Here is a 14,843-nt window from a genome sequence, read left to right as displayed (position 1 = left end):
GTAAACACAGTAATTCGAGATTCTCAAGCAGGATCGAAGTCTTGGTCAAAGGCATTGATTTTATCTCGGGGGGTAAGAATGGTTTGATACCGTAGGGTGTAGTTACTTTTCACTTCTAAATGAGTTTTTTTGTTGCCAGGCAACATTCCGTCATTCTGACTATCTATTTAGAGTTTTTTCCTTCCCTCCTCCAGACTTGAATACCGAAAAGCTGGCAGCAAATTTACAGAGTACTTGTGGAGACCCTGACGCATATGTGACTACTTTACACTTCTGTTCCATTGGCAGCTCCTGTCTCCTGCTTATCTGTCTCTCTGGGAGGTGACATTTAGCTGTGCTGTGTGTACATATGTGTGCTATATATTCAGCTTTTCCGTCTGTCATTACACGACCATTTCATAATCCTCGATCGGGGCAGATCGGCGTAGATGTCCAGTGAGAGGATGCAGAATGCAGAATTCCACTAACAAAAGATCCAGTAAACTGAGTTGCGGAGTTTCAAAGCAGGGCAACAACATCCACTTGATAAGACAGAGGGAACCAGACAGGGTAGAATTACAGATGACAAAGAAAAGCCGAGACGGACAATACACAGAAGGCTAATCAGGGGTGTATAATCCTGCAGGTGAAGTCAATGAGGCAGTAGAACTAAATGCAAAACACAAGAGGGGAAGGCCTACCAAAGCAAAGCAGCAGATGAATAACAACCACACTGGAACAAGGATCCATAGAACATGCATGAACTTAACAGAAGGTGGAACCACAGAAGGGACTCCACAAATGTAAAACATGAACTAGATCTACGAGTTGAGAAGAGCTAAAGGCTCAGCAATGAATGAAAATCAAAATAAACCATAAATAACACTAAGAATCAAATAAACAACAAGGATTACATCTAGGGAACGTGACAGTTAAATGTTAGCTAATGCTGCTATTATAATGTCATGTATCTAGATTGCACTTTAAGACCATGTTGTTGAGTCGTTATGGCTCAATAGTGGGAATTTGCATTTGCATTGCATTTTCTGAGACAACCCCAATTTCTCCTGCAACAAATCACTTTAGAGACTTATTAATGGACATTGCTTGAGTTAACTACCACAGCAGAGAAGAAACAAGGGTTTAACGTTGGCCATGAAAAGGACAGAAACAGGGTAGTTACTGCACTTCCACTTTAGCTAATCTAACTAAATGTTTTAGGATCGCTGATCACTCTTTGTAAGTCTTTGTCAGTTCTTATATCAGCCACATAATCAGTGACAGGAGTAGTCAGATGAGAAAAGTTTGCTTTGTAATATGTGGCTAACTACAGGAGATAGTTCTGTAATGGTAAGAAGATGAGGGTTGTCCTGGTTTTGCCTTTAAAGAACCAGCTAACAGCCCAAACTGGAAATATATGGGCCAGCCGTAGTGTCGCACTGACTTATACACAGTTGAGGTTTACAAGGCATCTCTGCTCTTTATCACAGAAATGATATATGAAGGTGTAGTTATTGTTTCACTTGGCTAACTTATTCATGTGAATTAGCATGGCATTAGTTTAGTGCTGTGGTGGAATGAGCCACAGATGCTGATGTGTTGGCACTCTGCACTGAGCAGTTAATGAAGCTGTGATGTTTTGCAGTGTTTGTGTTGTAGTAGTTGTAGTATAACTTTTGGGCTTTGAAGAATCTCATTTTGGGCGACATCAAAATTTAAAATCATTTTTAAAAATCAGATCTGACTTTTGATTTCGTGCATGTGGGTCCTTGAGACCATAGAAATGAAAATTGTTGCTGTCTCCCCTTTTATGTAAATAAGGAATTTAAAATGACGGCTTGAAGGCAATGCCAAGATGCACGACTTGCTTCTAATCAGTCTTTTATTCTAGATGTACCAAACCAACGTGCTTCATAATATCTAGTGAATAGATGTTCTACAACATACAAAAATGCAAAATCTTAGTTTTGACTTTACTAAAGCGGTCGGTCTTTCTTCTTCTTCTTTTTTCCATCTTGATTGAACAGTCTGTGTGACATACAGTATAAAGCTTAGAACTGAGATGTTCATAAAACACCACCTTTATGTTTATATGTCCTCATGATAAGTCAAGACTCATCACAGGAGTGTAGTAGTGTGGGGGAGCAAGTAAAGAGCAGTGTTATGATAGCAGGAGGTAAGAGGACAGATTTAAGAGGACAGAATCCGCCTTGTACCAGCATCAGTATGCCACAGTAGTTTCTGCTCTGCCCTCTTGTTCCTCTCTGCAAACAAGACACAGCACCTGGCCTCTCTCTTCAAACCTCTGTTTTTCCACAATCTGTCATGATGTCCATTAGTGTTATTACTGCTCTGACATCCGTGAAAGCAGGCAGGGTGTCCCTTGTTGTGTCGACATAGCATGAAACCCGTGCTGGCATGCACAGCCTAATCTGACACATCAGATTTACCCGCTCTTACCCCCGTCTGCTTTACCCAGCATGCAGCTGAGTTTAGTTATCCACTCCCCCTCTGCTGAACTTACATACTTATCCGCTATTTGGGGCTACAATGAACTTTTTTTTTTAAAGTTCTCTCTAGCTGTTGCCCTGCTTATCATCTACATAACTTTTGTAGGTTCAGACAGGGAAAATGTGAAAATACTGCACTGAACGCAGCTCATATCCTCCATAGAGGATGTTTCTTGTCACCACATTTACAGTGTTTATTGCAGTGATTTACACAGTTGCTAACTCAGCACAGAGAAAAGTGCTGATGATTTTCTTTAAATTGTTTTAAGCCAAGCAGTGCTAGACCTAAAGAGGTCCTTTAGTATTTGCTGCCTGTATGAAATGTGCAATAATAGTGTACTATTCAAAGTTCAGCTTGGCTTGGTTATTAATACTGTTGCCATTCTGCTGTGGCTCAAGGCTAAAAAGACTACTGGTTGAAATGTAGAGATATTAGTAACGATTAATGATTGAGATAATAATTGCCATTTACAACACGATGTCAGTCGCTGTTATCCAACCTTTGACATCTTCATTATAAACATATTTTACCACAGGAGTGTCAAACATGAGGCCCAAGGGCCAGAATCATCCCAGCACACACCGTAATTTGGTCCACTGCATGGCTTTGAAGGACTTTATAGTTCCTACTGTATTTTTTAATTGTACATATATTTTTTATTGTATTTTATTTTTATTGTATTGTAATTTTTTACAACTTTTGATCCCTCATGGTCAATCATACAACACCAAGCCAAAAACGAAATAGATAAACAATCAAATGACACGAAAGTTTCTGTTCCTGTTTTTGTTTGTTTTTTCTATGGGACTACAGGAAAAAAAGGACATTTTCTGTGACATAGCAAAAACGCTGCCAGAACTTTTCCTGTAATTTTACTCATTTATTATTTCTGAGAAATTAAGCCCAAAGAGTTGCTGATCAATTTATTTCTGTGCTACAGCAGGATTTCTTTGTGATGTAGAACAACTTGAAAAATCTGAGGGATTAAATGTGTAGGTAAACTTCTCTATGCTGACAGAGGGGGCAGTTTCAGTGGTCCGGCCCATTTAAATGATAAAATGAGTTTTTCCGAGGTTGCACACGCAAACGAGAGATAACTGGGCTCAGTTCAGTTCATTTTTCTGTAGTTCACAATAGCAATAATTGAAAAATCCAGTCATTTCATTATTGAACAATTTCAAATAAAGTACATGAAGATAGGATAAAAGAATAATCTAAAAATAATTAAAGTACATTTTAAATGTTTGAGAGTGCCTCTCATGTTCAAACACAAAATTCAAACTGAGTTTGTTCAGTTTTTCAGTATTAAATCATATAATATCATATTTAATAGGAAGAATTCAAATTAATGTATGATAACATTTTGGCAAAACCAGTGAGTGATTCAGTGTTTTAGCTTCACATCCTGTTATCGTACCTCCGTGCTAATTGATGTAATCGGAGCACTGCCGTGTGTCGTGTGTAAGATCCAGACTGAAAGTGTGTATTGTGGGTTAAACTGATTTAATTTGACTTTGGGGATGGGAAAATAAATGAATTATTTTCCTTTTACTATCCATCTAAATTAATCAATTGTGAAATGACTTACAACTCAGATGTGAGATTTTAGGTGGGTTCATTTTTAGTTGGGAACAGCACATGAATACTTACTGCAGTGACCTACAAGTCTTTCTCACACCGTCTCCCACTTTTCTGTCTGCTCTGCACTGTCCTATCAGCATCAGTGCCACTGTTTAACAAACTAGAAGTGATATAGTTCTCAGTGAGGTGTGGATTTGTTCCTGTGAAAGGAACAAATCTTGAGTCACAATTTGTCTGTAAGGCATCATGTCGCAGGTATACAGACAGTTTCCTATCTTAAAAAACTCCTGGAAGACTCCTGGTGTTTGCTTTGTCTTTATTTATAAGCATTTGCCATATTTATTTCTTAAGCATTGATAGTGTGAATGTGACTGCTCCTTGGAAAATGACTTTTGAGAAAACTCACCAAGCATTCCAGATGTTTTTAAAAAAGAAAGACTGTATCACTCCTGTGTTCTCACTTTAATTGTGAGTTGTTCTTTGGATGCGTTATCACATACTGTATCTTCTTAAAATAAAGTGTTGTTTTCCCATGGTTGCATATTCAGCCTTGGTATTAAAAACACTTAATTCTTCTTGTTCAAAAGAACCACATGTGCATTTCAAGCCATAGCAATTAAATTCACATGCGTTTTGGGATTTCAGATCAAAAGAGAAGCAGTAGTTGGAAAAAAAAGGGAAATATTGGCCTCCTTCAATGGCTGTTTGTTCCAGTCCCAAACACCAGAGAGTAACACGGAGCATTGCCCAGGCTTTGTTCTGAGCCTTGCTGGATGCCGATTAGCCATGCTCACATTGGCCATGTGGCTCTGTGCCTCTGCCTTCAGAGTCGCACAGTGGAAGCGGGTCTGAATGCTCAGAACACTGTGCTTTATCAACATCAGAAATGAAATGACAAAATCAACACAAATAATAAATGTGGTAATCCTAAAAAATGCTTTTTATTTTTTGGATTATGCAATATCTCTTGTCAGAGCAGATTGGAAAGGATTGGACAGCCTGGCCGCTGGCAGAGAGTCAGCAGGGTGCTGTTGGTTTGTATGGATGCTAGAAAAACTGAAAGCCATTCATCACAGAGGATACCTGTAAAGGATCTGAATCTGGCACACCAGTGACATATTTTTTCATTTACATGTCTTTAAGTCACAATTTGCAACTCCTTACCTTTCCACGGTCCCAGTCAGCTTGTCACAACACGATCTGTGTCACTTTACACATGTGCAAAAATGTACATACTTCCTGTCGCCAATACAGTTAAGAAAGAAAACTGTAAATGTGTAAATGTATACAGTATTTGCAATTGTTTCTACAAAAAGGTCCTCTTTGACCTTCCCAAATGTTGAAGTTGATTTCTTCTAATGGTGTACACGCGCTTTTCCTTTATTTATTTTTTAAATTACTCTAGGCCTCAGTTTTCACGAGCCTAAAGACCAATCACTGGCCCTGAGCAACCACTAGGTTAGCAAGTGATTGCTGGGAGTCACAAGATGAAATCGGTCACGAAGAGGAGTTTCTGTGGTTGTTAGCAGGTTTCCACAGTCACCCGTAGTTTTCATGTAAGATGCCAGCTAGTCTTCAAGCACTTGCTAACTATTAGCTGAATAGCAGTAAACCAAACATTGAAAACGTCCACCTTCCTTCATTGGCACTTGGCTTAATCATCCAATAAAATTAGCTGTATTTGCAGTGGGATTTTCTACCTAAACAGCTTGTGCTGTACTGATAATAGCAGTTAAAGTGAATCCAAATCAGCAGGTCAGAAGTCCAAAAGAAAATGAATTCTAAGGCAGAGTCATGTGATACTACGGTGTGGTTTCGGTGCTACGAGGAAATATTATCCTGTCACACGCAGTCAAACAATCCATGATGTATGTATTCAGGTGCAGCTTTAACCTCAGTATCTATTTCAGACTAACTCTTCTTCATCTGTCTCAGGATGCCAAGTTTGTGGAGGAAAGAAGGAAGCAGCTGCAGGGCTACCTTCGCACGGTGATGAACAAACTGATCCAGACGCTGCCAGAGTTCACAGCCAGCCCCACCAAAGAGACGCTGCTGTCGCTGCTGCCTTTCTGTCAGTAAGTGGTCACACATAAGCTCCTGAAAAACGGAATATTAGCTTAAATATATGACATGCAGTTGTGTGCGTAGGTGCAACAGATTCAGGTAACAGCTTCCAGCACATGTTCAGATCGTGTCTGTTAAAGGTTGGCGTCGTCTTATAGAAACTTCCAAGAGAAATTTTGCCAGAAATTTCTAAGAATGAACTCTCACCTAATTTGAGTGGGAGTAATGTAAATAATTTTCTAGTTTCCTTTACATAACATCTATCATCAAATGCAGTTGTTAGCTTTTTGTCTACAGGAAGCTCAAATATAGTCCCCATGGTTACCTATTTAAAGATTTTGTTTAACCACTGTTTGCATACACAACATCTAAAAAGAAAAAAAAATAACAGCTTTCTGGCATTTGCCTCTGTTTATTATATCATTGTACGGTAATATACAACATTTTGTAGGAAGCGTTAACTGTCACTAGTGTTGTGTGAAGAGTTTGCACAGGATACAAGCGAGCAGACAGAATCCTGGAAGTCTCTGGAAAACAAACTTTCCCTGACTTTAACACTCATATTCACACATGCAAAGTACACAGTATGTTCTCTCTCTCTCACACACACGCACACACACAAACACACACACACACACACTCTCTCTCAGACTAGCAAGTGTGAAAATGTATGATGCCTCGGCTGCCCACCTACCGCCCAGGCTACATTTCAAAATGAGATGTTCCAGTCGTTTCCTGTCAATATTCACATCAGTTTCCACTTACTGCGATCAGCCAGCATGCCTGACCTGTCGCGCCATCCGAGTGGAATGCCGTTTCTTCTCCCGAGACATCGGCGTCATCTTTCAAAATGAAACGACTACATTTTTTCCAGCGTGGATGATATTGTTTTCACCTCAGGAGTGAGTCTGTGTGTGTGTGTGTGTATAACTCTGCAGTGTGACATTACTTTCTGCAGTCCTTCCTTGTCATTTGGTGTCTGATGTACATCTCAGTGTGTACCCATTCAAGGCATGTCCTTGAGATTTTATATTTTCTGTGTGTGGTTTTTAGACAACAAAGTATTAGAGTAGAAAGGGAAAACAAACAAACGTGCAGACAAGCTCATTTGTGCTGGTTTTCAATTAAAACTACAAGTAAAAAAACTCTGGTTTGTAGTGTAACCGTAGCGACACCATCGCACAACTAAGCATTGTAGTCGGTGTGCAAGCAGACGTGTAGCATGTAGCAGAGAGCCTCTAAATATGTCAGTTGCTGAATAGCTGTTGTCTTCTTGTTATAATCTGTAGTGACGCTGAAATCTTTACACACGACTCAGTGAAATTGTAGACGACACTTCATCAACTCAGATCAGCGTACTGTACCACAATAATACCGACTCCTGTGGGTTTGTAAGGGGCCGTGCATCTCAACAGCCCTTGACAATGTTGCCTTTGGTGTTTTCATGATGTCTAACCTCTGCGGTGAGGAATGAGCACCTGAATAATGTGGTCATGAACCTGTTGATGGAGGAAGAGGGAGGGGTCGGAGGTGGAGGAGGCGCAAGGTTGAGTAGCGCTCGGCCTTTAAAGAAACCATGCATCACTTTATTATCTGACCACAGTGTCAGAGAGAAACATTAACATAAACTGTGACCTTCACCTCAAAAGTAGCTCTCGATTGTTTACTTCACAGTTTCAGATACTCAGTGCATCTATTCACATGAGTTTTCCAGCTCACTTTCTTAATAGCTGTTTCCCCGCCCCCTCTGTTAACTGTGCACAGCCAATATTTGTCTGGGGTTACAAAATGCCAGCAGGTATGGTTGCTGATTTGGCAGATACAATGGCAAACACTAAGATTGAAGAGGCACAAATGCAAGATAACAAATCTTGCAGTGCATTGAAAAAAGACACAAAATTCAGTGGCTCAAAGATCGCTATGAGAGAGATGCATCAATCAAAGCCAGAATTGATATGACAGCTTTTTGCTGCTGAAGCAGTGACGTCAACACCTGAAAATTCGTGGTTATTTGCACTGACTGTATTCCTGTCACAAACTCCAAAAATAAGTTTACCATCGCTTTTCAATATGGGCTGTGAGTCATTAAACAGCTATAACACTACTATTCCTCCTGTGGTTTGTCTGAAGTGTCGGAGAGCTGGAAGTGTTCCCATTACTTTGATTTTACTTAGCATTATTTTGACATAAGCGCTGACGCTTATCTATTTGATCACAGCAGTCTGTTACAGGATGAGATTTTAAGGTGACAGTGGACGGTGTCTTTATTTCCAGAGGCTCAAACGTCTCTAATGCGAAATGGAGTACAAAGAGTTCGTGTAACTAAATCTTCTCTAATGTCAGTATGCTGTATCTTCTGTGATCTTCAGTGGGTTTTTTTGTTTGTTTTTTTCACTGAACAACACACTTAAATTAACATGCAGTGTTCCTCGAGTGGTTACATGAGGCAGGCTCTAAAAGTAAACGCTTTGTGGTTTTTGATATTACTTGAAACTTTGTTTATGAAGAGTTGAAGTGTAGGAAAAAAGGGGGGAAAAAAGGAAAAGTGAGTCAGTTTCCAGAGATTCCCATGTTATGCATAAATCTAACACATTAAAAAGAATGTCTTCACTAAATAAAACCAGAAAATGGGTTTAGTTTCTAACTCACCCATTTAGGATTTAGTTAATGCTTAAAGTGAGTCCAGTGGCCACTTTGATTGACTGATAGGTAGCTGAAGCTGATTGCTCTAAACCAGTGTTTCCCAACCTTTTGGAGCCACGGTACATTTTTCACATTAGAAAAATCACACGGCACACCACCAAACAAAAATATCACAAAAAGCACATTGATAATTTTTCCCTGTGCACCAGGTATAGCAGAATTAGCTCGGTTTGTCTCCAGGTCACAGGTCAGATTGACTACTTTTTCTTTTGAATTATTTTAGGTATTGCTATTACGCGCTGCGTCTTCTTTTGTTTTACTGGCAGTTGGCAACCCACTTAATTAGAGCAGGTAGTTGTACTGCACTCTAGTGGAAGAGAATGTAATTGTTCTGCCCATTACTCAGCCGATCGCTGAGAGTACTAATCAGGTGGAACCAGATAATCTTCCACGGCACACCTGATCATTTCTCATGGCACACCTATATGTCGCTGCACAGTGGTTGGGAAACACTGCTCTAAGCTAAGCTAATTCAAGTGACTTCTTTAGCTTTTTTGGAGCATTTTAACAGAATTTTCTAGCATCAGTTGATAACTTGTCATTTAGCCACCTTAAGTTTGGAGACTTCTGGCTCCAATGAACCAACACGGTGGTAGCCAAAATGCTAAAGTTGAGGTTTAGAAAAGCAAACAGAAGATGCTTTATAAACAGTTTAGTCTATTTTTCAAGTGCACAGTTTTATGGGAGTTTTTACTGATTGATTTGGTTGTTTAAGATAATTCTTTAAATGAAAGCGTACTTCAGAAGAGCCAATAAATGTCCTGCACGTTTACTTAATTGATAGAAGGATTATAAAGTTGCTAGCATGGCTGTACCTAGAGCAGGGCGATATGACCAAAAATATTTAGCACGATATACATTTGAAAATTTGCGATAACGATATAACTGACGATATAATTGACACTAGACAAAATACTTTACAACTCCGCAACTTTATTAGTGCAAAAAAAACCCCCATCAATGTATTTTCACTTAAACAAGCAGCTGTTTTTTATGTGCATTAAAGTTATATAAAAGCGGTGCGGGTTCGTAGCTTAGCAAAGTCGTACTAAAACATCTGACAGATTTTCGAGCGCCGTGTACCACATAAAATTGTTTCGAGGTCAGTAAACACAACCAGAATTCATACATAAGGCACACGGGATTATAAGGGGCACTGTTGACTTTCAGAAAAATCAAAGGATTGATTTTAAGTGTGCCGTATTTTCCAAAAAACACGGTAATAACGACGGCCCGCTAGCATGCTCTACCAAAAATAGTGCTTTGTTCTGTATCTGACGGACGAAAGCTAAACCAGCACTACCCATGCGCGTTTTACCCATATTTTATCGCGATATTTCATTTTCCTATCGTTGCCCAACATTATACCGGTATTACCATGAACGGTATGATATGGCCCAGCCCTAGCTGTACCCTTGTTTTATTAACGATGACCAGCTTCACTGTGGTAGACACCTAGTTCAGCAGTCAGAAGGTCGGTGATTCTGTCCTTCATTGTTGATGATGAGGCGAACATGGGCAGACCTAGCTGTGATTTTTTTTTTTTTTGTGTATGTGAATCATTGATTGTAGTGTAAAATGCTTTGTGACTTGAAAAGCACCATATAAAAGCAGTTCATTTACCATTTCAGTTACAGCAGTGTGTTTTTTGTTGTTGTTTTTTCTAAAAATATATATATATTTTTAAGAAACAAGGCACACACTTTGTTTGGTGGCCAACACTTATCTGGCCACAGATCTTCGTCTCTCTCCACACTCCAGTCTTGCATGCTGCAATTTTCCTCACTTGTCTGGAACAGTGACGAGGTAACACCTCTTCCTAGATTTGCCACCACTTAGTATGCAGCTCAACCTCACCACTTTTGCAGTTTACTCAGAACACAGTACTCAGTCTGGGCTCTCGCCTTACTGACCTGCTGCATCAGGGGAAAAAGAGTTTTGTAGACCTTTATCTCACTGCTGAGGAGTTTCAGGCAGTTTGACCTCAGAATAAGTATACAACCTTTTACTGCGGTGGTGCATTGTTTGTGTGTGTGTGGCAGAGAATTGATAATTATTCAAACTGTACTGTTTATTATAACCTACCTTTGGGTTAGGCAGTCATTTAGTTGTGTGCTTGTGTTTGTGCTCCTGTTTACTCTAATTAGATTTCTCTTCATTCAAGTTTTTAATATTCCAACAGTGCCTGGGAAAGTTATTATCCTGCACAAATCAATATCGTGTCCAAATGGAGGACAAACACATGCTGAGAGGCAGGAAAAAAATCTATAGGCCTAATTAATTTGACACATTTTGCTATTTTACACAGTTTGCTATGAATAAATGAGGTGGCTTGCAGTTTCAACTCTGCATGCTGCACTCAATTTAGTATGATTTTTGCTGATAAAACTCCCCATCATATCAGTTTTTTTTCCAATCTTTGTCAAATTCAAATAGTGTGACTGTGTTTGATTGAGCCTGCCTGGTGCAGTGGAGGTCTGGGAATAAGTGGTACTTGAGCCACTGCTAAATGTACGTTATGCCAGAGGGGGGAAAAATATTCACCATATATTAAGAGATCTGAGGCAGTTCGCTGTAGCCCAAAGCTCTCTGATCTTGATGATTATGACACAGACACTTGTGAGCCATGCATTTGTATATGGCATTTTTGAATGTAAACGTATGCTTGCAGGACTGTGCTGTGACTGTTCCTTCTTTGTATCCATCTGTTTTAACATGACAGAGTTTTTGGGATCCGCCACCGTGAAGCTTTTTTGCCCCTGCTGCCTTCCACACAAGCTCCATGCCACAAGTGTATTTATTTTTAGCCCGTATTGTTCGAGTGGAAATGAAAGTCCCTAACATTGAACAGCTCAGATGTCCCCGCTAATCTTAATCATACCTCCAGCAGCTGCGGTGCATCATTAATTTGGGCCAATTGGACATCAAGAAGGAGATGCTCTCTTCCTTATTGCTACTTGAACAGTTGAACCCACTGCTTCTATTACAGAGTCACTGCCAAGGACTGTATGAGAAAGATGGAGCATTCAGGTAACAAAGGTGAAACCAAGTGCAGCAGGATACTGCAAAAAAGACATCAGTAAACACTCTTCTGATATGAGTTCAAGCCCTAAAGCTAGTGTCATGTGGTATTTAATCAAAAATATGTAACATTATATAAATAGTGGTCCCATTTAGGCCAAAACTGACAATAAACAAGGGTCTACTTTATGTTGTGGCCACTTTGCAGTTGACCAAGTATATATGAGCATACACTGTCCCTGATTTCTCAGTCTGATCCACCTTTTGCTTGTTGTGAAGCAGCCAAGATGCTGAATTTTAGCTTCTAAAGGTGTCAAAAAAAACTATGGCTGACTTTTTTGAGTGTGTCCATTTTTTATTTACACTTAATGGTCACAGTTTTGTCACCAGCAGCAGTGAGAGGTGACTGGCTTATATACTGTATTTGAGAAATAATGATTAAGTTGCTGCGGTCGCTGCTGGTTGTTTCTGAAAGGAATAAAATCTGAGCAGGAGAACACAGGTACGCAGAGAAAGCATTCAACTCCATGTGTTCGGTCTCCTGCTTTTGATTTCCTTTGTTTGACAAGTGGCTCTCGTTCAATGTCATCAGGTTGAAATTGAAACATCCAAATTGAAAAAGGGTAAATCTAGCAGTGATTATACAATCATTGCAAAAGCTCAAGCCATGGATTTCTTTACATACTGCAACATTTTCCACACTGTAGCAGAAGTTCATATAAATTTATATTATAAAAGTTTATGTAATCCGTTTTAAAGGATTTTGTCTTGTTTTAGCATTTGATTAGGAATCTAAGCAAATATGTAAGCCAAGAAAAAGAGGCTTTTAGAACTCAAGCTCACATTTCTTAAAATTATACAGCTAATGACAGGACTCTGTGGCTTTACAACACAAAAGCTGGCTTCCTGTTAAAAAGCAGTTTGTTCTTCCCACTGTCGCCAAGTGTTTGCTTATGGGGGGCGGGGCTGGTCGTGTCATTGTTGGAGTTTTCTTGCTATTATTTCACTGTCTTTACCTTACAATACAAAATGCCTTGAGGCGACTGATGTGATTTGGCACAATATAAATGAAATTGCATTGAATTGGAAAAACAATTCTTTAATTTTATTCCCATGTATCTACATTGATATCTTGTATGTGACTATCATGTGTATAGTCCATGTAGTGGTACTTAATCAGTTAGTCACAGAAAAAAAAACACACTAATTAGAAATGAGAAGTCTGTTCTTGTCACCCTCTGTCTAAAAGCAATGACCTCATGTTTCAAAAATTGCTCCAAATTTTGAATAATGAATCTGTTGTAATAGGAAACTGCAAATGAGCCATCCAAGAGAAAATCTTGGCAGATGTAGTAATAGTAACTAAAGGGAAACAAACAGTCAATTAGAGAAGCAAAATGGAAATGTATCTATTAGCTGGTTTTCAAAGGGGAGAGGTTCTGTGGCAGAAGGGAAATGATGCATTTATTCCACCAGACGCAGCATCAGTGGTGTGTTTGAATAATAAACTTGGTAATAAACTTCAGCAGATGTTCGTTTAAACTCCACGTGTCTTTCTTCTCCTTCCTGCTGTTCTCTCTTATCTAGAGACACACCCCAAGCCAACGATGGCGGAGCCAAGACGCCACGGTCGAAAACTTCATCACGTTTTCCCAGACTGGGGCGCAGGAACACCCAGGAAGCCAGACCTGAACCTCAGAGTGGTGACCTTTAACCCGAGGGCCTTTGAACTCAGATCTGGGGACAATGTTGCAGATCTGCAGGCGTTACAGATAAAACGCCTGGGTCACCTAAACCTTCACTGCAGGCAATTCCAGGAGAATATGAAAAGATTTCTTTGTGTTGCCTAGCTAAGTAAGGGATGAATTACTCCCCTGAAACTGCCTATTGATGGACCCAATCAAATAGTGTCTTTTACCTCACTGAGAGACTAAAAGACTCTCTGCCAAGACTCTTTGTAAGACTCTATAAGCTGCACATGGACTAGCTTGGAATCCTATTTTCTCAAACACACTGGGATGATGGGGACATGTTGTTTTTCTTAAGTTTTGTAGTGAAAGTATTTCATGGTCACAGTGCCTACAGTATTTGTAGCTGCATTCCTGCTCTGGGTCAGTAGGGAACGGGTTTGCATGTGCAGGAGGTCAAAGGGGGGGGGGGGGGGGGGGGATTAAAGTCTTTGGTTGGAAATGATTTTTTTTTTCTGCTTATGTCTCAGCATTTTAGTGCCATTACATTTTTGGACAACACTGATTCACCATCAGTGGCGTGGACCACCAGGCAATGGGCATTCCTTCTTCCTGCTTCTGATATATTATATGGCTTTTATAGAAAATCTGTGATATGTGTAACATAGCTTAATGTTACCATGGGTGCAGTAATTATCAAAAAAAGTTAGAAATTCAGTTTAATAATCACGGTAAAGGATTTGGTTTAAACACCACTGGTAAACTAAAATATCTAAGACTGTGAAAATGAGTGTCTGGGGAGTCAGTTTCATTTAAAAAGGAAAAAAAAGAAGTCTCTCCTTTTTCCTTTCCTTCATAGTTTTTGAATAGCCCCTTGGTAAATGAATAAATGGCCGTAAATGAGTGTAAATTCTTATGTCCTCTCAAAAATGCTTGATCACATAACCAGTGATCTTAGTTTGATGCACGGTTATAAGGTTTGTGAACCCTTTGGGATAACCGGGATTGTTACTTAGAATAAAAGCAGCCACATTTTATGAGTAATAAATGGAGGCAATTTATTCCAAAAGATTCTTAAACGTTCCCTGCAAACACGATATGGACATAAATATTGGGCCACACCTCTTTATTTTCGAATTCAGGTGTTTTCAGTCCCATTGCCACAGGTCTATAAAATCAAGAACCTAGCAGTGTGCTCCACCTTTGCAAATTTTACAAACACAACCAACTGTGAGAGGTATCATCTCAAAGAGGAAGCATTTGGAGCACAGCAACTCGAGCCACAAAGTTGCAGAC

At 39.6% G+C, this 14,843-nt stretch overlaps 1 protein-coding gene across 1 annotated transcript in view; it reads left to right on the top strand.

The window, feature by feature from the left end:
- The window catches only part of snx29 (sorting nexin 29), a 137,009-nt gene extending 123,015 nt beyond the window's left edge, over positions 1 to 13,994 (top strand). Inside the window, exons 20-21 of the mRNA XM_063481540.1 lie at positions 6,007 to 6,146; positions 13,447 to 13,994. Of these exons, the coding sequence (XP_063337610.1) occupies positions 6,007 to 6,146; positions 13,447 to 13,573 (267 nt within the window). The 3' untranslated portion in view covers positions 13,574 to 13,994. The remainder of the gene's footprint in view (positions 1 to 6,006; positions 6,147 to 13,446) is intronic.
- Positions 13,995 to 14,843: the final 849 nt, after the last annotated feature.

The sequence above is a fragment of the Pelmatolapia mariae genome, linkage group LG8 (genome assembly GCF_036321145.2).
Source record: "Pelmatolapia mariae isolate MD_Pm_ZW linkage group LG8, Pm_UMD_F_2, whole genome shotgun sequence".
Taxonomy (NCBI): domain Eukaryota; kingdom Metazoa; phylum Chordata; class Actinopteri; order Cichliformes; family Cichlidae; genus Pelmatolapia; species Pelmatolapia mariae.
The sequence above is the reverse complement of the archived record's forward strand: the minus strand, read 5'-3'. Positions and strand labels throughout refer to the sequence as shown.